Here is a 20,873-nt window from a genome sequence, read left to right on the forward strand (position 1 = left end):
ATAGCAAGAAGAATAGATGTGAAAACGTGTCCTGGTACTGAAGGGGTTAAATGTTTCTTGCATGTTCGAATGGAGATGAACTTGAAGGTACAGCAGGAAAAAAAAAGTAAACTCGTTTCGTTTTTTGTGTCCTGTTAGTGTGCCGTGTGGTGGTGAATCTTTTAACCTCGGCCATCATGTGTTTCCATGTGTTACCCTGAGGAGGAGCAGCGTTAACCACCTCCCAAGGGCACTGGTTGTCATGCGGCGAGACGGAATTATTTGAATCGTGTCATGTATGTTAAGAAAGCTGCGTGTGTCAGTGTGCTTCGCTGGTTCGTATTGCCTGCGATACACAACTTCAGCGCAATGTATAGTGTCTTTATTACCATCCACTAGAAAGAGTGGGATAAAGATGAATATATTTTGCCATTTCTAGCCAGTACAATGTTAGAAGGTGGCCGTAAAACAAGAAAATGTGACTCGGAGTGGTTAGTAATTAAGGAAACGTGTGCTAAGTAGCTGTTAAAGGGTTAAACATAAACACCGTTGACTTACATGATTATACTTTAAGATAATAGAACTCGTGATGACTTCCTATTAGTGTGATGAGATAAGACACACAAACACGTAATACAGTCCAGTATAACTTTCATTTCCACTCTTAGATAAACTTTCGATCGAGATAAAAACCAACACCACTTTACCACTTAATGGGGGGACCTTTAAGTGCGGTGCAGGCGGTACGAATGTTAGCCTTGGTGTTTGTGTACCGTACCAGCTAATCTGTGTGACGTTGGCTAGATAAGAAGTGCATTTGGTTGCTTTTTCCTTACCTGTCCAATAATTCAAGGAGGTGGCGAGAGAGTAAAGGTTAGAAGAATGGCACTTAGCTCCACTCGGTAATAATACTGTTAAGACGAGGAGAGGGGGAAAAAAAAGGAAAAAAAAAAGAAATAGCGTAGACCTTGATGAATTAATTGAAGTTGTGATATTTATAACGTAAACACCTCAAGGGGATGATGTTTCTCTCTCTCTCTCTCTCTCTCTCTCTCTCTCTCTCTCTCTCTCTCTCTCTCTCTCTCTCTCTCCTTCCCATTATAAAACCTCAATGACAAAACTGCAGTTAGCTTAAGTCGAATCTGCTATATTGTCAAGTTAGGTTAGGTTAAGTTACTATTGGTTGAGGTTAGGTTAGGTTAGGTTACTCTTGGTTAGGGACGCCATTTCTGAATACTAATCACCCAGCAAACTTTTCAATTCAAACCTGCGCCACGTGATCTCGTTGTCGGCGCTTCACACTCGTTCATTTGTTAATCCATTCACTATTGTGTGTATTTATAACCCCCCTTTAAGTACCTGTCTGGCCCTCCTCGATCACTCCCATTCATCTCTCTCCCTCTCATCCTCCTCTCCCTGTCTTTCTCTCTCTCTCTCTTCCTCTCAAGAGTCACCATCTGCCATTTATTCTACAACGTGATGCCTTTTCTCTCTCTCTCTCTCTCTCTCTCTCTCTCTCTCTCTCTCTCTCTCTCTCTCTCTCTCTCTCTCTCTCTCTCTCTCTCTCTCTCTCTCTCTCTCTCTCTCTCTCTCTCTCTCTCTCTCTGTTCATTTTACCTTATTCCGTCTCTTTCTCGGTCTACTTATTCCTTGATTCTCCCTTATAGGTTTTTTTCTCTATCATTAGATTCTCACCTCTTCATCCTTCATTTGACTTCTTTTCCTGTTCTCTCCATCTCTCTCCTTATGATACTCCCTACCCTTTCCTTCTACCTGTCCTTCATGCCCCTTACTCTCCTCTTGACTACCTCACTATCTCTCTCCATCACTCCACACCAACCCGTACCTCAGCTCACTTCTCCTCCACCTGCACGAGGCCTAAACGAGGTGAGGTGACCGAGTTGGAAGCTTCCCAAGGCCCAAAATGAACAGGTAGAAAAAAGAAGTAATGTCATGATGAAGTTACCTGGTGGAGCGTCTTGCTATCCTCACGTCCCGCTACCTGCCTTTATTTTGCTTGTTTTTGTATTGGTTGTGTTTGTCCAGCGTGGTTCTTCTGTTTATCGGGTTTTGGTTTTGGTTTATCTTTCTTTATCTTTCTTTATCTTTCTACTCTAGTTTTCCTATTTTCCTTTTTTTTTCACTTTGTTTGTTCAATGTGTTTATTTTGTTTATCTTGGGTGTTTTTTTTTTTTCGATTTCTGTGTTTGTCTTTCTTTTATATTTCTATTCTTCACTTTCATTCTCGTATTTTTCCCGTGTTTCTTTTATTTTTGTCCCTTTTTTTTTATTCTCTTGGTTTTATTCATCCATTTATTTATTCATACTTTCGATTATGTGTCTATTCGTTCATAATTATCGCTTGTTTTATCAGTTTGTTCTATCTTAACATTTCCGTCGTCCTTATTTTGATGCACTGTTTGTATTCATCTAGCGTATTTACTTGTTATTTTCTCGTCTTAGTGCCATTTAGAATCCTGCATTAGAAGTTCACCCCACAAGAATTTCATTGAGGAGAAGGTCAAAGTTCATTCCACGAGCAGATTTGACCTTAAATAAATCTCAGCATGTCATTGATTTGATTTTTTTTTCTCTTTACTGTTGTTATTTTCTTTCAGCGTCTGTTTGTTGCGTCAGTAGAGAAGACGAAGTAATGAGTAGTGAAAGTATTGGTGGTGGTTCAGTGTTTCGAAGCTTCGGTCTGTGATGACTGTAACGTGTTCTGTATTCCTCGTGTTCTCGTACTAAAGAGTCTCTCCTCTTGGTGATACAGAAAGTGATACAGAAATATTGTTAAATTTGTCACTATAACTGCAAGAACACCCTTAAAAATGTGTGTCGCTTCAATTGAGACTTTTTTAATGAGTGTTTCTCGAGTTGATGCAGAAATCTTAAGAGTGGAGAGAAAATAATTTTTTTTTTCTCATTAGCTAATCAAGGACAACGGTATTTCCCTCATTGATCAGTTGAAGGAGAAAAGTGGAAATATTTTAACAGGAAAACAAAAGAATTGCCTGTACAGCGTAATTTAGAGTGGACTTCACTTTGACACCTGACATCCAGCACCTGTTGACGTTACCTGTAGGCGTGACGGCCATGATCACCTGTACTCCCCATCTGCCTCTCCTCGCTTCCCTTATCGCCCCTCTTGTATATCATTTTTCTCTTCTGCCCATAAGCCTTTCTTCCCTTACTTAATTTTAATTTTTATCCTTTTCTTCCCTCATTTAACTCCCTTCATCCATACTCTCTTGCTCTTCTTCCCTCATTTAATTATCTTTCATGCTTCATTTCACCACTTACCTTTTTCAATTTCGTTCTCTCCCCTTATTTCATCCCCTTCCTTTCCTTCACATTACCTTCTCACCCCATCATTCTCTACCCTCACTCCCTCTCTTCTCTTGCCCAATCTTGTACCCTTGTCTCACCCTATCCCACCCCAGCCCACCTCCACTACCCCCCCTCACTCCTGAAGCCAAATGAAACACGTGAGAAATTTGCACAAGGAAGTGGTGAATACAATGCTTTATTCATTTGTATTGATTCCGGGGTGGAGGAGGAGGAGGATGTAATGAGTGGTGGGGGTGAGGTGAGAGGAAGAGGTTAGGGAGGGTATTTCAAGGTCAGGAAGGTGGAGGTGCGACGCAGATACCTGATTCACACGTGTTTGGGTTGTATGCACTGATGATTTTGTAGCTACGGGTGTGCTTGAGTTAGTGAGATTGAGAAATGCTGTGTTGTATGTTGTTGGAGGTTGAACATGCTTGGTAGTAATCAGTTTCTAGTTAGTTACAAGTGAAGGTATTGCTCTTCGTGACGTGGATACATGTATGAGACTGTATTTAGAATTTTTCACGTGTGTATCAATGTTTTCTTTCTTTTTTTTCGTTACTGGCTGGTGCAGGAGTGGCAGTGAAAGAATTACCCTTCCGTTCATCCACTAACGAATAAAGATTAGGTTTATGGCCAAGGTGCGTGTGTTTGACGTAGTGTTTATCTTGAGGTGCGTATTGATAGCATCTTCATTGCTGAGAGAGTGGCATGGGTGGAGAATTTACTTTTTCATGTCGTCGTGTTGTCCTGTACACGTGCACTGTGTTGAAATAAGATCTAAACAGAGCAGTGCATGACACCAGTGCTCACGAGGCCATCCTCCTGACAAGTAATTAGATAATCAGTCTCCTAGATGTCGCGGGTTGGCACGGGATGCTGCCTTCCCCTCCCTCCCCCTCCAATAAAGTGAGGGCGACACGTGTTCAGGGATAAATTCAAGATCGGTGCCAAGACGTGAGTAATGAAGCGATCGGGGAACACATTGGTCCCGTGAAGGTGGCGCTGCTGAGCTCCCTGGCAGTGGCGTGGCAGGGAGGCCTGCTTGGCCGCAGGTGTGGAGGTGCCCGTTGATTCGTGAAGCTTGTTGCCCATAGCGAAGTGGGTTACCTGCCTCTCCTCCCCACCGTCGTGACGTCATGAGCCAGTGACGTCAGAAGCAAGACGAGGTCGGGAGGGGCGGAGTTGGGTACCTGTGGGGCGGGTTGAGGGGGCGGGGCCAGTCTGAGGAAGGGAGAGGCGGAGGTAGGGCGTCAGGGGAAAGTGTGGGGCACTCGTGTGGCAGTACCTGGGCGGCTTCCACCTGTAACACTGCTGTGTGTTTGGATTTGTCTGTAAACAAGGAACATCATTGCGCTCTTCGATCTTCCCTCGAGCCAAGACATTGTAGTGAGTGGGCTACTGCTGTAAGAAAGCTAGACGAAGGTAAAGCAGCGACGGAACCATAACTGTGAACTACGAAAATAGTGTGTGTTTGTGTGACTGTGTGTATGTGTGTATATGTATGTGAGACGAAGCAGGTGTTGTGGTTGTTGCCAATCAAAAGGACTTGATACGTTCATTGGAGGCATAGATGCAACATCGCATATCCGTCTTTAATGGATGACCAAGTCGCAAGTTTCTCTGGCCCGCCGCTCAGCCCGGCGTTGTGTCCAGCCGGCGCGGGTGCAGGATCCAGCACACTGACCTCGCGTAACAAGACGCTGGGAACTTGTTGCGCCAAGGATAACCGCGGATGACTTTTGGTGTTCATTCCGAAATATATATATGTGTGTGTGTGTGTGTGTGTATATATATATATATATATATATATATATATATATATATATATATATATATATATATATATATATATATATATATATATACCACGTACGTACATTTATATCTGGTGTGGCGCGAAGAACCTTGCATTGTTTGGTGTGCACAACTGTTTGTCGAGTGGGATAACTGCCTTGTCTTGTAAAAAAAAAAAAAAGTTCTAGCCTCCATGCCAACTTGCAGTTTATGTAATGTAGTCTGTGGCGTCCCTTCCCATACGGTTACCTGTGGATGAAGATCATGCTATCCCACATAGGAACTCACGATGCCATGACGTGCAGCTCCGCCTCTGGCCTTTGAGTTAGTGGCGCGGGTAAAAAAAAAAAAAAAATCACACCACGGGGTAGAGACGCGGGTTGACAAGTGAGCTTATAAATACTAGTTGAAGGTATTTCCTCCCTCTTACCTGACGCCAGAATTTAGAAAGTGCATGTTGGCATCGTGCGGGAAGGTGAAGGGAGGATGCTGGCCGGTTTTCTGGACGCCCTGCACACGGCAATACACTGCAGCCCGCCAGACCTTGATCACACACCTGCGAGTCTCAGTATTGATAGATTATTCGTAATGATGTACCTTTCTTATGTTATTTCATGTTAACGGTTGAAAATGTATAGCCAGGCGTGTCAGGCGTCTGATCTTCCAATGGTCTTGCGACTCCTTACCTTTCTGGCTGAATCGCGTGGTTCGTTCATGTTTTACGTATGTAGGTCGGGTACAAACTGTTGGGGAAAGCTTGTATGCTTGCTACAGGCAGACAGTGATTCATATTCTCGGCCAGTACAAGGCTGTGACGTGGGTTTTGTTTTGCAGAAGGAAAAGTGCTTGTTTTATTCTACTAGTGTGTCGCGTGCATGCTTATTGTCTGATTAAAGTATAAACAAAATATCGAACGAATGAAAATAAACAAGAACTTAGATTTGGCGCGCGCAGACACATTCTCTCTCTCTCTCTCTCTCTCTCTCTCTCTCTCTCTCTAGTGTAAGTGGCGTGGTAAGAAGCATTTGGTTGGCTTCAAGTGAATGATAATGGCCTCTAAAGTGTAGCGTGTCCACAGCCTTAACTCGCCTATTCATGTCTTGTAAACCCTCGAGTTACTACCGACAGCAGGACACTTAAGGAGAGTGACGCCCGCCTCGTGCTTGTGAATGAACCACTGTGATTCGGTTCATTGTGCTCGTTTGTGTGTGTGTGTGTGTGTGTGTGTGTGTGTGTGTGTGTGTGTGTGTGTGTGTCTCTCTCTCTCTCTCTCTCTCTCTCTGAAAACGTCTTCAGTTGAAAAATAAGTTAAAATTCTCTCTCTCTCTCTCTCTCTCTCTCTCTCTCTCTGAAAAACGTCTTCAGTTGAAAAAATAAGTTAAAATTCTCGTATAGTTTGGTATGTTGCTTTTGAATGTCACTATTTTGATCATCTGAATAATTTAAGATGCTCATTTAATGCTTCATTCTATTTGCAACTTGGATATTTATGAAGATAAATGTATTCCTTCCACAGAAAGGAGAGGGTGAGGAAGGGAGCCTGGAGTCACCTGTCCCCTCGTCCTCATCCCTGTCAGAGGCTCGACCAGAGACTCCCGAGACCACATCAGCTCACTCCTCCCCCGAGACCCCCACCACCAATACCACTACTTCTCCCACTCCCGATATGTTCAAGACGCCGCTCAGGCAGGACGAGTACCTCAATGGTGAGTGCGGTGCCAAAGCCCAGAGGTGCCAATTATTGAGAGTTAAATAGCGTAGTCATGATAGTCAGTCCATCATTCAATTATACCCAAGTGTCATGGTGGCCAGGATGGGGCTCTGCAGGGTAGCAGTCATGAGTCAACTGTCTTGGAATGCAACAGCTAGGGAACATTTTGAGATTATTGTAGATGTAGCAAGTGCAGATTATTTAAATTTGATTATTAGCAGGAGACATTTTGATGCCTTAGCAGCAAAGACAGCAGCTGTCACAACGCACCACTGCTCCCTGTACCCAATAGGATGCAGAAGACTTTATTAGTTTCTCAGTCTAGAACACATGTTGAAGAATTTTGTGCATCAAATTACATTTTAAATTAATGATTTTCTTTTTCATTTCAGGACCAGACCAGATAATTCCAACAGACACCATCAAGACTTGGGAGCCCAATGGAGCCACCAAGGTGAAGATTGGAGACCAGGGCCCCTCAGCCCACACTCCAGTCTCTGTGCCTACCCTCCTGAAGAAGGCAGCTGAAAAGTAAGTTTTGAATATAGCAATACTTATGAAAAGTTTGTCATTGGCAATGAGTTGAGGCTCTGGCTTTAACAATTGGTATACAATGCTACATCATTATATTGTTTGTGTACTTTTCGTTTTTTTAATGTTTTGTTGTCCTTTCCAGGTATCCCAACACCAATGCTATGTGTGTGAAGCGAGGTGGTGAGTGGAAGGCCACCACCTACAAAGAGTACTATGAACAGGTCCGAATCATGGCCAAAGCCTTCATTAGGCTGGGACTGGAGCCGTACCATGGGGTCTGCATCCTGGGCTTCAACTCTCCTGAATGGTTCATTGGTGACCTTGCTGCCATCTTTGCTGGGTATGTTGAAAACTTTTGTTGTATTGTACTTTTTATGAGATGGGAAGGAAATATAATTTTTTGTTATAAACTTAACCCTTCATTGAGCTTCATGCTTACCTGTATTTAATGTCTTCAAATGTAAATGTTTAATATTGCTTAGTGCAGTAGTTGAAATGATTTATCTTAAATTACTCATACTGCATCAGTACACTTCAATAATGAAAATAATCAACAAATATGTCAAGAACTAGTTAGACAATTGTGAGATTTTTTTTGTAGAAATCAAGGAGTTCCTGTTGATAATACTATTTTCAGACCTAATTGCAATATGTATCTTCATCTTCCAGTGGATTTGCTGCAGGGATATACACCACCAACTCCCCCGAGGCTTGTGAACACTGTGCCCGTAACTGTGAAGCTCAGATTTGGTTGGTTGAGGATCAGAAGCAACTAGAGAAAGTGTTGAAGATCAAGAGCCGCCTTCCAAGCCTGCGCACCATCATCCAGTACACCGGCAAGCCCACAGTGGAGGGTGTCATCAGCTGGGAAAATGCCATGGCCTTGGGTAAGCAGCAGCCTGACACAGAGCTGGAGGCGAGGCTGCGACGTATTGCTGTCAACCAGTGCTGCACACTCATTTACACCTCTGGCACTACTGGCCCACCCAAGGGTGTGATGTTGAGCCATGACAACATCACTTGGACAGCACATGCTAACTGCATAAATGCTGATTTCCATGCTGGAAAAGAAAATCTGGTCAGTTTCCTACCACTCTCCCATGTTGCAGCACAAATGGCTGATGTCTACATCACCATGTATGCTGGAGCCACCTGCTATTTTGCTCAACCAGATGCCTTGAAAGGTAGCTTGGGTCAGACACTGAAGGAAGTGAGACCCACCAGGTTCTTGGGAGTCCCTCGTGTGTGGGAAAAGATACATGAAAAGATGATGGAGGTCGGCCGCAAAACAACTGGAGTAAAGAAGTCCATTGCCACCTGGGCAAAGTCTGTTGGATTAGAGGCAAATATTCGCAAGCAGAGACAAGACTTCTCAAAACCATTTGGGTATTCCATTGCCAATGCTGTTGTTTTCAAAAAGATCAAAGGTGTTCTTGGTCTTGACCGATGTGAACTGTTCCTCTCAGGTGCAGCGCCCATTGCCCCAGATATAGTTCAGTACTTCCATAGCCTCGACATTCCTCTCACAGAAATTTATGGAATGTCGGAGTCTACAGGGCCACACACAATTGGCCTGGAGAAAGCCTTCAAAATTGGAAGTGTTGGACGCACTGTGCCGGGCTGCTACACAAAGCTGGACAAGCCAGACATGGAAGGAAATGGTGAGGTGTGCATGGGTGGCAGGCACGTGTCCATGGGATACTTGAGGATGGAGGAGAAGACTCACGAGGCCATCGATGATGAGGGCTGGCTTCACTCTGGGGATATTGGCAGGCTGGACAGTGACGGGTTCCTATTCATCACCGGCCGCATCAAGGAGCTCATCATCACCGCTGGAGGGGAGAACATTGCCCCAGTGCTGCTGGAGGACAACCTCAAGGCAGAGCTGCCGTGCCTCAGTAACAGCATGCTCATTGGGGACAAGAGGAAGTTCCTGTCAGTCCTGCTAACTATTAAGGTATTTATTATTTTTCCTTACTAAATAATTATTAACATTCACTTATGTAGTGTCCTCAAAATCTGATAGTTGTGCTTAAGTAGTAGATGTTTTGCTATCGAATGTTTCATTCAAGTAATGTAAGTCTTGACCTTGTTAAACCTTTGAATTCTTTCCAGATATTTAGGTCATGGATGCAATGATTGTAATTTATATTCCTGATTAATTTTCAGACGAACATGAACCTGGACACTGGTGAGCCCATGGACAGCCTGACTCCGGCCTGCGTGGAGTGGTGCCGCAGTGTTGGATCATCAGCGAAAACTCTGCAGGACATCCTGACGGGACCTGATGCCAACGTCATGAGAGCCATCCAAGAAGGCATCGATCGGGCAAACAAACTGGCTCCCTCCAATGCTCAAAGAATACAGAAGTGGACAATTCTTCCAAGAGATTTCTCTGTTCCCGGTGGAGAGTTGGGTAAGCATTCATTGTTTGATAACTGGCTTTGTTTTACATTGGCTTAGGGGCTTTGTTGTGGTGTTTGTTTATGTTTAGGGAATACTTGTAATAATTTTTCATAAAGGCAATGAATAAGAAAGCAACTTGAAAACTGAAGTTATCCCTTCTGCATATTTAAGAACATATGTAGTATGAGTATTTTCTCAAACATGGAATAGAAATATAAGCAACAGACATAAGCTGTGTTTTTGTAACAGTTGTAAAAGTAGTAAAGGATTGAGTTTGAATATCAGCCTCATAGTGAACTCTCATATTTTTGCAGGCCCAACCATGAAGCTGAAGAGGCCTGTTGTCGTCCAGAAATATTGTGAGACCATAGAGAGGTTCTATGAAGGGTGAACAGGATCCCTCCTCCCAGGGTCTGTGTTCTGCAGTGCAAGCTGATGGCTCACACTCGTGAAGAGTTGGGTTGTTGGGTTGAGTTTATGATCAAAACCCGTAAATATTTGTTCTACAGATTGGTTTGTATTGTATAAATGTGCATATTGTACACTTTACAAAAAGGCATTAGTGTTGGAAGCATGTTTTGGATGCATTTAAAGTATATGATAATTTATACACTAAGGGTCTTGCCATGTGCCATTTCAGTATGTGCCTTGATAAGTATATATTGTGATGTATTGGAGTGGCGTTGTATATACCACTGTGAGGCGTCTTTGAGGGCTGTGTGTCGTGTGTTACTTTCTGTTCTCCACAATACAACGTGCAATGCAAATCCCTGTCAGTGCTATGTGAGTATTTAGGTATTCACTGGAGTCATTGATAAGGGAATCTTTTACTCTTAAGTTAGGAAGTTTTGGAGTTAATTCCTTTGTCTTCTTGTGGTCTTGTTTTCAGATGTATATTTTTTGAGAGCATGTGACTTGTTCTTGCCATACCTCAGTCTGACCAGTTTGAGATCCGTCTCAACTATGTAAATATTGCATTTTTGTTAGATACTTCTTGGTGGACCAGTAGCTACATAGCCTTGTGTAAAGAATGTATGTACTAGTGTCGAAAGTCTTGCCATTGAGGGTGTGAATGAAGCGGACAAATTGTGTACTTAGTTGATTATATGACTCTTTGTGGTGTGTTGTCCATTATTCTCAGTGTGGGGAGTGGTGGCTGTAATAAAGGAAGTACTAAAATTGGTTTGTTGAATACTGCACATATACCAGTCAGATGGTGATTGTACCTAATTATCATGTATATATGGGAAACCATGTTATTTAAATAAAGAAATGACAAGAAATGCATGTCTTTGAGTGAATAATCCATTGCAGTAATGTTCAGTGTGACTCATTAATATCACTGAATTAAAATGAAATGAATTTGTTTAGTGATCATGAAGTTGAGATTAAGGTTGACATCTTGAACTGATTGTCTTATTGAAACACTTTAAAGCAACTTGAAGAGGGAAGGCAGTCAGGCTCTAAGCATGTCCAGCAGGAACACCTGGCACCATGTTCCTGGCTGACTCGAAAATCAAACCTAAGGTGGCTGTGGAAAAAGAACATAGAAGCTGATTCAAAGGCTAGCTGGATGACCAGCAGACAACCGTGGCGAATGGTCCAGCATTTACCAATACGACTGAACGACACATTTCATACTCAGTATTTCTTCGCCTGTTGACTCAATAATGATTCGCAATTTTTTGAAAGACTATTTTACTGAATGAATGTACATGATTTGATTAAAATAACCCTCCATAAATAGGCTATTAAGAATCTTCCTATATGTAATTGGCAAGCTGTAGAAAATGATTATATCGCATTGCACGTTCACTTGTACATTCCTGGAGCATATTGGTTAACTCCAGGGCAAAAATGAAGAAAATGGACATGACAGTAATTTCACCAGTTCTCCCATTATGATATCCATTCCATTTTATATATTAAATGAGAAATGTAAATTATGCAATCTTTGAGAAAATGTAATGGAGTGGAGATTTAGTAGACAATCTCACTTAACGGGACAGTAGCGCGTTGCATACCAGCCATGTTGAGTGTTTCTGCGTTGTGGCGCACGTGACTTTTCTTATTTTGTAGTGAATTGTAGCGAGAACAGTGTTTGTGTTGTGGGAGGTGTGTGTTCATCATTCCAGGGCGTGGCGCGAAGATTTCCAGGATTCGTCGAGTAAGGTACAGTGACTAGTTCAGTGTTAACCTCAGGCCACGTGCATACAACCCACCATAACCACCCCACATACTGTTGTTGTCCAAGCTCTTCTTATTTATCTTTCTTCTTTTTCTTCTTCTTCGTCTTCTTCTTCTTCTTCTTCTTCTTCTTCTTCTTCTTCTTCTTCTTCTTCTTCTTCTTCTTCTTCTTCTTCTTCTTCTTCTTCTTCTTCTTCTTCTTCTTCTTCTTCTTCTTCTTCTTCTTCTTCTTCTTTTCTTTTTCTTTTTCTTTTCTTCATCTTCTTCTTCTTCTTCTTCTTCTTCTTCTTCTTCTTCTTCTTCTTCTTCTTCTTCTTTTTCTTTTTTTCTTTTTCTTCTTCTTCTTCTTCTTCTTCTTCTTCTTCTTCTTCTTCTTCTTCTTCCGTCATAGTTTCGTTAATGTTAGAGCGTGTTGTGTTGGGGATTAACCCAAGCGGAGTTGGCATGGGTGGGGATGAAGGGGTTGCGGAGTGGGCGATGGACGGACTTGTCATCCTTGGCGCCATCTAAAAGGACGGTGTCTTATCCTACATTTACTTCTGAGGTGTATCTAGTAAAGGTAGATGTTAATAAGTGGAGGGAAATAGGAAAATAGAGCAGTATAAGGCTGGAAAAGTTACCATCGTGTAACTTTAAGGATTGACTCTTTTTATGACAAACACACACACACACACACACACACTGTAGGTATTATGTAAATGGGATTACATTTGCAAGCCTTTGGACTGGGATCTGTTGCATGATAAGCAGGATGTTCAGCAGTAGAGTTGAAGATGGTGGTGATAATGGTGGTGATGACGACGATGAGGAAGAGAAGGATGAGGATGACCAGGCAGCTTGCGTAGTTTTATTTTTTACGATGCTGTTAAACGTTTGTCCTGCTACCTCGTATCATGTGAATATTGTCAGAAAAGATTTCATATTAAGATCATGATTCAGCAGTACGTAATGTGTGCAACCATGTCCCTTGAACACACGGCGCAGCACGCACGGTCAGGCTTATCCTAGAACTAGAAGACTGCAGACCCCTCGGCTCGAATCGAATCGAATATAGATAGAAAAGGCGGAGGGGGGAAGTAGGGATAGGGGAAGAATAGGTGGGTGATAAGAAGGGAGCTTTAGTAGGAGAATAAAGTCACTGGGGCTTGACCCAGGCGCAAGATGGTTTTCAGTGATGTATCACTCTACTTTTTGGTTCCTCTTGAATCTTGAGGGCCGGGTCAGGTGGAGACAAGGAAACCGCACCAACACCAAGCACACGCAAACGCCGGACCGCCCACGCAGCGAACGAGGGCCCCGCACCTCTACGGAAATGGCGGCGAAATACTGGTGTCCCTTAGCAAACCAAAACGCCATGAAGGAGGAAAATTGAATATGGTGCAGTAGAAGGGAAAAGGATGACAAATAGAGAGGATGGAGTGAGAAGTACATCCGTATAGCGGAGGGACCTACAGTTTTACGTGGGTTCCGAACCACGGATAGTAGTAGATTTGGTGAAATGATTGGGGGTTGGGGGATAATGGTATAACTTTATTTGCGAGGTTGGTGAGAGGGGGATGTGCAGCTTTTATTTGTGAATAGATGAATGTGATAAGTGAAGCTGGTGGTGTCTGCCATCTCGGCTAGGTCATCGCGTGGTTTAGGCAGAGGGACAAGCAATAACAGCAGGTTGGCATTTGATGAATGGGGTGACTTCCCTGGTTATGTAAAAATGTCTATATTTTTCTTCCTTCGTATTTATTTATTTTTCCATTAATGTTTCACTTTTAATATTTTTCCTCTGAAGCTAAAATAATTTATTGATCCTTAGTGGACAGTTTTCGAAATTCTTCTCACACTAGTGAATCAGCATTATAGGTAACATCTCTACAACCATGGAAAACTTTGATAATGTCCTGTATTGGTTTCAAGGATGCCGTCACGCCTCTAGTGGTTAACAAGGATTCAGTATGAGGAGGAAAAGCAGCCACAGTAATGCAATTAGTAATGACCTTTGTTGTGGATGCTGAAAATGGTTATGAAGATTACAAATTGTGTAAGACTGGTGTCAGATGGAGAAGCGGAGTGCATCGGGTACTCGTGTGCTCCAACTATTGTATATAATCAGAGCAGTCAAGTTTGTCTCAATGGAGATCATATATAGTAACCTTCAGGACATTTCCTGTCAATGCAGAATTACTGTGGGCGAACCAAATGGTGTAGTGACAAATATCATAGACACCCCATCAATGTAGCCTATGGTTTTCTTTCCTTAAACTACTAAGAGAAAATGTATGTTTACCACGCAAACATTCTGTATTTATTTATCTTTTTATTTTAGGGTATTTTAAGTGACAGTTATAAAAGTTATCGAGTATTTGAGTTACCGAAAGTTACGTTCCTTCTCTGATTAAGGCTTAGAGAGATGGCTGGATAGATTAGAGAGGTCATATAGTTTCAATTAATGTTAGATACAAAGAAATCTGCCGCAGTTTTTCCATTTATATTAGGCACAGAGACTTCATAGTATGCTGAGAGTGGGCGACATGTTTCTTGAAAGTGTGAAAAGTTAATTTCGACATAAAAAAAATATACCCTTTTATATTTAAAGGAAGAACAAAGAAAAGGTAATGACAGAGACACAATTGTAGTATATTGAAGTTTTATTGTTCGTTATCGAAGAGAATAAGAAGCAAGGAGTCCGTCTGAGGAAGGACTGCTTACTCGAACACAATGCCCTGCTTCTCCTGCTCCTGGGCGATGATGATCTGCTCCTTGGCGTGTTCAGGCATAGGCGGCACCAGCGGGGATTGGACCTTGAAGCCCTCCTCGTCAGCAGTGTAGGTCACCTCAGCCATGGTGCCGTTGGGGAGAGGGAACCTATCGGGAGATGTACGAAGGAATATACTAAGCAAGACCATGAAGGAATGTACAGAGGAGGATCATAAAGGAATACACAAAAGAGAACGAAGGAATATACAGAGAAAGACTAAGGAATATACAAAGGAAGACCACGAAGAAATGTTTTAAGGAAGACCACACTGAACAATGAAAAAAGAGAAAGACATTGAAGGAATATACAAAGGAAGACGAAGGAATATACAAAAGGAAGACAAATAGATATATAAAGGAAGACAAAGGAAAACACAAAGGAAGACAGGAATATACAAAAGGAACTGAAAGAATATACACAGGAAGACGAAGGAATATAGAAAGGAAGACAAAGAAATATATAAAGGAAGACTAAGGAATATACAAAGGAAGACAAAAATATACAAAAGGAAGACCACAAACGATTACAAAAGGAGGATTACAAAAAATATATAGAGAAATATAGAAGAAAAAAGACCACAAAGGGAGGTATCAAAGGAGGACTACAAAGAGATAGATAGATAGAGAGAGAGAGAGAGAGAGAGAGAGAGAGAGAGAGAGAGAGAGAGAGAGAGAGAGAGAGAGGTAAATAATAACCACAGTAATAAGGGCACATACGTAGAATTAGGAAGGAACGCTACCTCTCCCGTGCACACATGTATAGAAACTGCCTTACGTAAATCAGGACCTGTCAACATTTAAACCGCGAACCGAGCACTGTATAACCCAAAGAGAGAGAGAGAGAGAGAGAGAGAGAGAGAGAAAGTTATGGGATTATCTCCTGACCTGTACATTCCCTTAACGCGGTTCTGGCCCTCCTCTCCCGGCTCGCCAGACACTTCCACCGCGATCCCGTTCTCAGACTGGTAACCGTATTTAAATCTGCCGTCGCCGCTGTCCTCGTGGTGTTCCTCCAGAATAGCGAGGGGCCTCTGTTCCTCCTGGAGCCCTTGGGAGTGTGGCGACTGAGGAGCGGCGGTGGCAAGGGCGGCCAGGCACAGAAGGAGAACCTGAAGGAGAGGAGCATGAGGAACTTGGAGGAGGAGGAGGAGAAGAAGGAGGAGTGGGTCTGGCTGTTAAGAAAGGAGTAAGAGGGTGAAAAAAGGAGGACGAGGAGTGAAGATAGACAAGAAGACGAAAAGTAAGAGATTTTTAAGAAAGAGGAGGAGGAGAAGGATAGTGAACAAAAGGGGAGGAGAAGGAGTGGTTGTTAAGAAAGAAGTAAATGGGTGAAAAAAGAGGATGAGGAGTGAAGAAAGACAGGAAAACGAAAGATAAGAAAAGGTTTTTAAGAAAGGAGAAAGAGGAGGAGTAGCACCAATAGCAAGAGAAAGATGATGATGATGATGATGATGATGACGATGATGATGATGATGATGATGATGATGACGATGATGATGATGATGGTGAGGAGGAGGAGGAGGAGGAGGACTTGTTGATCTGAAAGCCATCAATCATTCAACGTTTTTTTTTTTTTTTAATATCTTTTTTTTCATGGTCATTTTACCTGGCCAGCAAACGCCAGAGATACATTACACTGTCTACAATTTTCTCCCTCCCTCCCTTTCCATCCTCCCCCGATCATAACTGCTCCACATTTCGAAACACAAACGAAACAAAAGAGCAACGAAAATCTTACCAACCGCTATTTTTCTTTCATTGTTATTTTGTCTAGACTTTCCTTTATCACTGCCCACTTGGAGACATCTATTCTATTTTTGTATCCCCTTCTTTCTTGTGGATGTCTATAAAAACTCCATACATAATGCACTGAAACAATATCCAAGCTAACAAAACTCAAGTATGTGACCATCTAGCAGTCAGTCTGGAACATGGAACTCACAGTCTTCATGATGTTACGTTGTGAGTGGTGGAGAGATGCTGTGGGGCTGTGGTGCTGCGAAGCTGTGTCTGGTGTGTTCTGTCCTTCCCGCCATGCAAACTGCTTATATATGCTTGCAGTTGCGAAGAATTGATTGCAACGGAAGGGAGGGAAGCAGATAGGTGAGAGGGATATGAGAGGGAGTGGTGAGTGAGGGACGAAGGAAAAGATTGGGTGAGTGAGAGGGAAGGGAGGCAGTAAGGGAGGGGGACGGGCAAGGGAGGAAAGGGAGAGAGTGGGTGAATGAGGGTCAGGAAAGGGAGGACATGAGGGAAAGGTTGATGGCTGGCGAAACATTGATAATAGAGGAGTAGTGGTGGTGGTGGTGGTGGTGGTGGTCGGGACGGTAAAGAATGGTGGTCTTTATTTACTGACCTTAAAACGATTTGTGAATGTAACAAATGTATAAATGTACGTTGATAAATGTATTTGAGTGTGGTTTATTTTGAACGTTATTGAAGATCTGCAGCAATACAAAGATAAAGACACACACACACACACACACACACACACACACACACACACACACACACACACACACACACACACACACACACACACACACACACACACTTTGACCACTTACTCCATTGTCTGTCATATTACTATTATCAGGCAAATTACGTGACCCACAGTTGTTTGCATAACCAGATAAGAGAGTGGCGCAGCGTGGCGGGCCGGGGAAGGAAGAGGGCGGCAGCAAGAAAGGCCGCCGCTCCTGTCGCGTTGTGGGGTGAAGCTCGGCAGTGGGTAGTGTGTATACATGGATGTGGTATGAGGATAGAGGCTTGTGATGGAGTGGTGAAGCTTGCATGTTGTGTTGCTGCAGTGGCTGAAGCGTTGCGGCCAATTGTAAGGTGTAACGATGATCTGTATCTTGATAAGTAAAGATTCCACGACCATCGGTAAGATATCCAGTGTTTAAGAGAATGTTCGTCACTTAGGCCTACTACCGCCCCCCCTCCCTTCCTCCTCCCGTCCTTACCTGCATGTGTAATGGTTGTTAGGGGGCAGTCAGTCAAAGAGTGTATTATTAAATATGATTTTTATTACGAATTTTGAACTTACATATTACGTGTCTTATAATTTATCAGCGAGTGTGTTACTGGAAGATTTCACCACGCGCACGCTGTTCCTCGGCGATGCGGATCTGTTCGATGGCGTGGGCAGGGAGAGGGTGGGGAGTGGGCAGCAGCGGGGACTCGGGGCGGAAACCTCCTTCGTCAGCGACATAGCGAACCTCAGCGAAGGTGCCATCAGGGAGAGGGAACCTGAGGGGGTGGGGGGAGAGAATAGGTCAGGCTGCAGAATCAGCAAACTTATGTTATTGCTGTTACGCCAATGCTTGTTCAATCCTGACGCGGTAACTGTCTCCCAAACACTCCAGAGACAGCACCTACCTGAAGGAGCCCTGCATGTTGGACTGGCCCTCCAGACCGGGGGTGCCGCTCCTCTCCTCCGCGATACCGTTATCGGCTTCGAAACCGAAGTTGAAGTTTCCGTCGCCGTTGTCCTGACGGTCGTCACGGAGGACGAGGACGATTGGGCGGCCGTCGTTGAACTGGGGAGCGGCAACGGCCACGGCGGCCAGGCAGGCGAGGAGTACCTGTGGGAGGGAGAGAGTGAGAGGAGGGAAGGCAGGGCAACACCATCCTGAACAGAGGTAGAGGTAGAGGTGACAGCCGCAGCACAACATTATGTAGCGGAGGTGCAGGAATGCTCACCAGTTTCATGTCTGGAGAGTGTGAAGACTCGCTGGGAACGATACTTGACTGTGCCAGCGTGGCCCTTATATACCCGGGAGAGCCGCGGTGGCCGGGTGGGTGGGGTGGGGTGGGGGAGGGACGTGAGGAGTAGGAGGAGGAGGAGGAGAAGGAGGACCAGCAGCAGGAGGAGGAAGAGAAGGAGCAGGAGGAGGAAGACACATCTGACAGGAGGTTTGTACTGGCCACAGATGGAGTGGAGGCCTTGTAGGGTATCCAAACGAAGTATACCTAATGACTTTTATTTTGGAGCTGAAATTTGACACTTTTATAAATACAATGATAGTAATGTTGTGTTCCCAGGAGGCGATGTGGTGAAGGGCAGGGAGGGGTGATCGCTGGAACGGCGGAGTGAAGGTAATCCAAGGTGACCCAACGACGGGCACCTGTTCCGCCGTCTCCTGCACTGCCTCGCCGCCACCGCCACTTGCCTCTCGTCAGTTCGTGGCGGTGACGGAGGTAGTGTGCACACTTTAGTGTCACGGCTGTGGGCACCGCCACCGCTGCCTCTCTCGCTGCTGTGTCACCCAGACTACCTCACTTATTTATCATCATTGTTGTTGCTATTAGTAAAGAAATGATAATAGTTAATTAATGATATTGAAAATAACAACAGTATGAATAATGATAATAATACTAATAATATTAATAATAATAATAATGATAATAATAATAATAATAATAATAATAATAATAATAATAATAATAATAATAATAATTATATATTATTATTATTATTATTATTATTATTATTATTATTGAATTATTTTTTTATCATTATTATTATTATTATTATTATTATTATTATTATTATTATTATTATTATTATTATTATTATTACTATCATTGTCATTCTTGTTATTATTATCATTATTATTATTTTTGTTATTATTATTATTATCAATATCATTATTATTGCTGTTATTATTATTATTATTATTATTATTATTATTATTATCATTATTATTATTATTAAAATTGTTATCATCATCATCATCATTATTTCTTCATATTATTATTATTGTTATTGTTGTTGTTGTTGTTGTTGTTGTTGTTGTTGTTGTTGTTGTTGTTGTTGTTGTTATTATTATTATTATTATTATTATTATTATTATTATTATTATTATTATTATTATCATTATTATTACTGTCATCATCATCATCATTATTTCTTCTTCTTATTATTATTATTGTTATTTTTTTATTATTATCATAATCATTAATTACCATTATTATTATTGTTATCACTACTACTACTACTACTACTACTACTACTACTACTACTACTACTACTACTACTACTACTACTACTACTACTACTACTACTACTAGTGTCTCTTTTAGCGCAACCACCACCACCACCACCACCACCACCACCACCACCACCACCACCACCACCACCACCACCACCACCACCATCGAATACTTTCCACGTCCTGATAAGTTTGAACCCTATTAGTTTCTGTACGTTCATCTCCTTGACACCTTGCTTACCTTCCCTGGCCTACCTTTGCCTGCCCACTCACCTGCCGCTACTAATTTTCAAGATGTCTTCAGGAGGAGCAGCGAGCAGCCTCCCCTCTTGTCTGTCTGTCTGTCTGTCTGTCTGTCTGTCTGTCTGTCTGTCTGTCTGTCTGTCTGTCTGTATGTCTGTCTGTATGTCTCTTTTAACGCTTCTCTCCTCTGTCTATCCTTTCTATTTGCTCGACACACCCTTAGTAATCACATTTCCTCGCGAATAGGAGCAGGGAGAGAGAGAGAGAGAGAGAGAGAGAGAGAGAGAGAGAGAGAGAGAGAGAGAGAGAGAGAGAGAGAGAGAGAGAGAGAGGCGCCTCATGAGTAAGCAGGGCATGTTACGGAAAGAAAAAATAGAGAGGATGAAGATGAGAAAAGAGAAAGTAATGAGAGAGAGAGAGAGAGAGAGAGAGAGAGAGAGAGAGAGAGAGAGAGAGAGAGAGAGAGAGAGAGAGAGAAGGATGAAGACAGATAGACAAAGAAAGGAAAGTTACAAGACCGACAAATAAAAAGAGAAAAAAAAATGTGATGAAATTTTGGAAAAGATTGAGACAGACAGACAGACAGACCGACACAGCTTCCATATAAAGAAGGGAGCCCCTATATATGGAGGTGAAGGGGGGAGGGGGACGGGAAGGGGACAGCGAGAGGGAAAGTATAGTGAGAAGGGGAAAAAAAAATAGGGGAATTAAGAGAGAGAGAGAAGCATTAAAGGGGGAAACAGAGATAGAAGATAGAGATAGAATATAGAGAAAGAGATAGAAGATAGAGATAGATATAGAAGATAGAGATAGAAGATAGAAGATAGAAATAAAAATAGAAGATAGAGATAGAAGATAGAAATAGAAGATAGAGATAGAAAATAGAGATAGAAGATAGAAGTGAAAAAAAAGGACTATTGGAAAACGATGAGCAAAGA

At 42.6% G+C, this 20,873-nt stretch overlaps 3 protein-coding genes across 3 annotated transcripts in view; 1 reads left to right on the forward strand and 2 right to left on the reverse strand.

Moving 5' to 3' along the window:
- Positions 1-11,040, forward strand: part of LOC123498738 (long-chain-fatty-acid--CoA ligase ACSBG2-like) — an 82,459-nt gene extending 71,419 nt beyond the window's left edge. Inside the window, exons 4-9 of the mRNA XM_045246140.1 lie at positions 6,623-6,812; positions 7,210-7,348; positions 7,494-7,691; positions 8,021-9,308; positions 9,521-9,767; positions 10,072-11,040. Of these exons, the coding sequence (XP_045102075.1) occupies positions 6,623-6,812; positions 7,210-7,348; positions 7,494-7,691; positions 8,021-9,308; positions 9,521-9,767; positions 10,072-10,148 (2,139 nt within the window). The 3' untranslated portion in view covers positions 10,149-11,040. The remainder of the gene's footprint in view (positions 1-6,622; positions 6,813-7,209; positions 7,349-7,493; positions 7,692-8,020; positions 9,309-9,520; positions 9,768-10,071) is intronic.
- A 3,533-nt stretch (positions 11,041-14,573) lies between these two features.
- On the reverse strand, positions 14,574-16,784 carry LOC123498591 (cuticle protein AMP4-like). The gene is made up of 3 exons (XM_045245849.1): positions 16,638-16,784; positions 15,581-15,804; positions 14,574-14,803 (listed from the first exon to the last, which is right to left on the reverse strand). Exons 1-3 carry the CDS (start codon positions 16,644-16,646, stop codon positions 14,644-14,646), a joined length of 393 nt encoding a protein of 130 aa, XP_045101784.1. The 5' UTR covers positions 16,647-16,784; the 3' UTR covers positions 14,574-14,643.
- A 922-nt stretch (positions 16,785-17,706) lies between these two features.
- On the reverse strand, positions 17,707-18,485 carry LOC123498593 (cuticle protein AM1159-like). Its single transcript, XM_045245851.1, has 3 exons — positions 18,401-18,485; positions 18,077-18,282; positions 17,707-17,947 (listed from the first exon to the last, which is right to left on the reverse strand). The coding sequence occupies exons 1-3, from the start codon at positions 18,407-18,409 to the stop codon at positions 17,779-17,781; spliced, it is 384 nt and encodes a 127-aa protein (XP_045101786.1). The 5' UTR covers positions 18,410-18,485; the 3' UTR covers positions 17,707-17,778.
- Between the last annotated feature and the right edge of the window lie 2,388 nt (positions 18,486-20,873).

The sequence above is a fragment of the Portunus trituberculatus genome, chromosome 48 (genome assembly GCF_017591435.1).
Source record: "Portunus trituberculatus isolate SZX2019 chromosome 48, ASM1759143v1, whole genome shotgun sequence".
NCBI lineage: Eukaryota > Metazoa > Arthropoda > Malacostraca > Decapoda > Portunidae > Portunus > Portunus trituberculatus.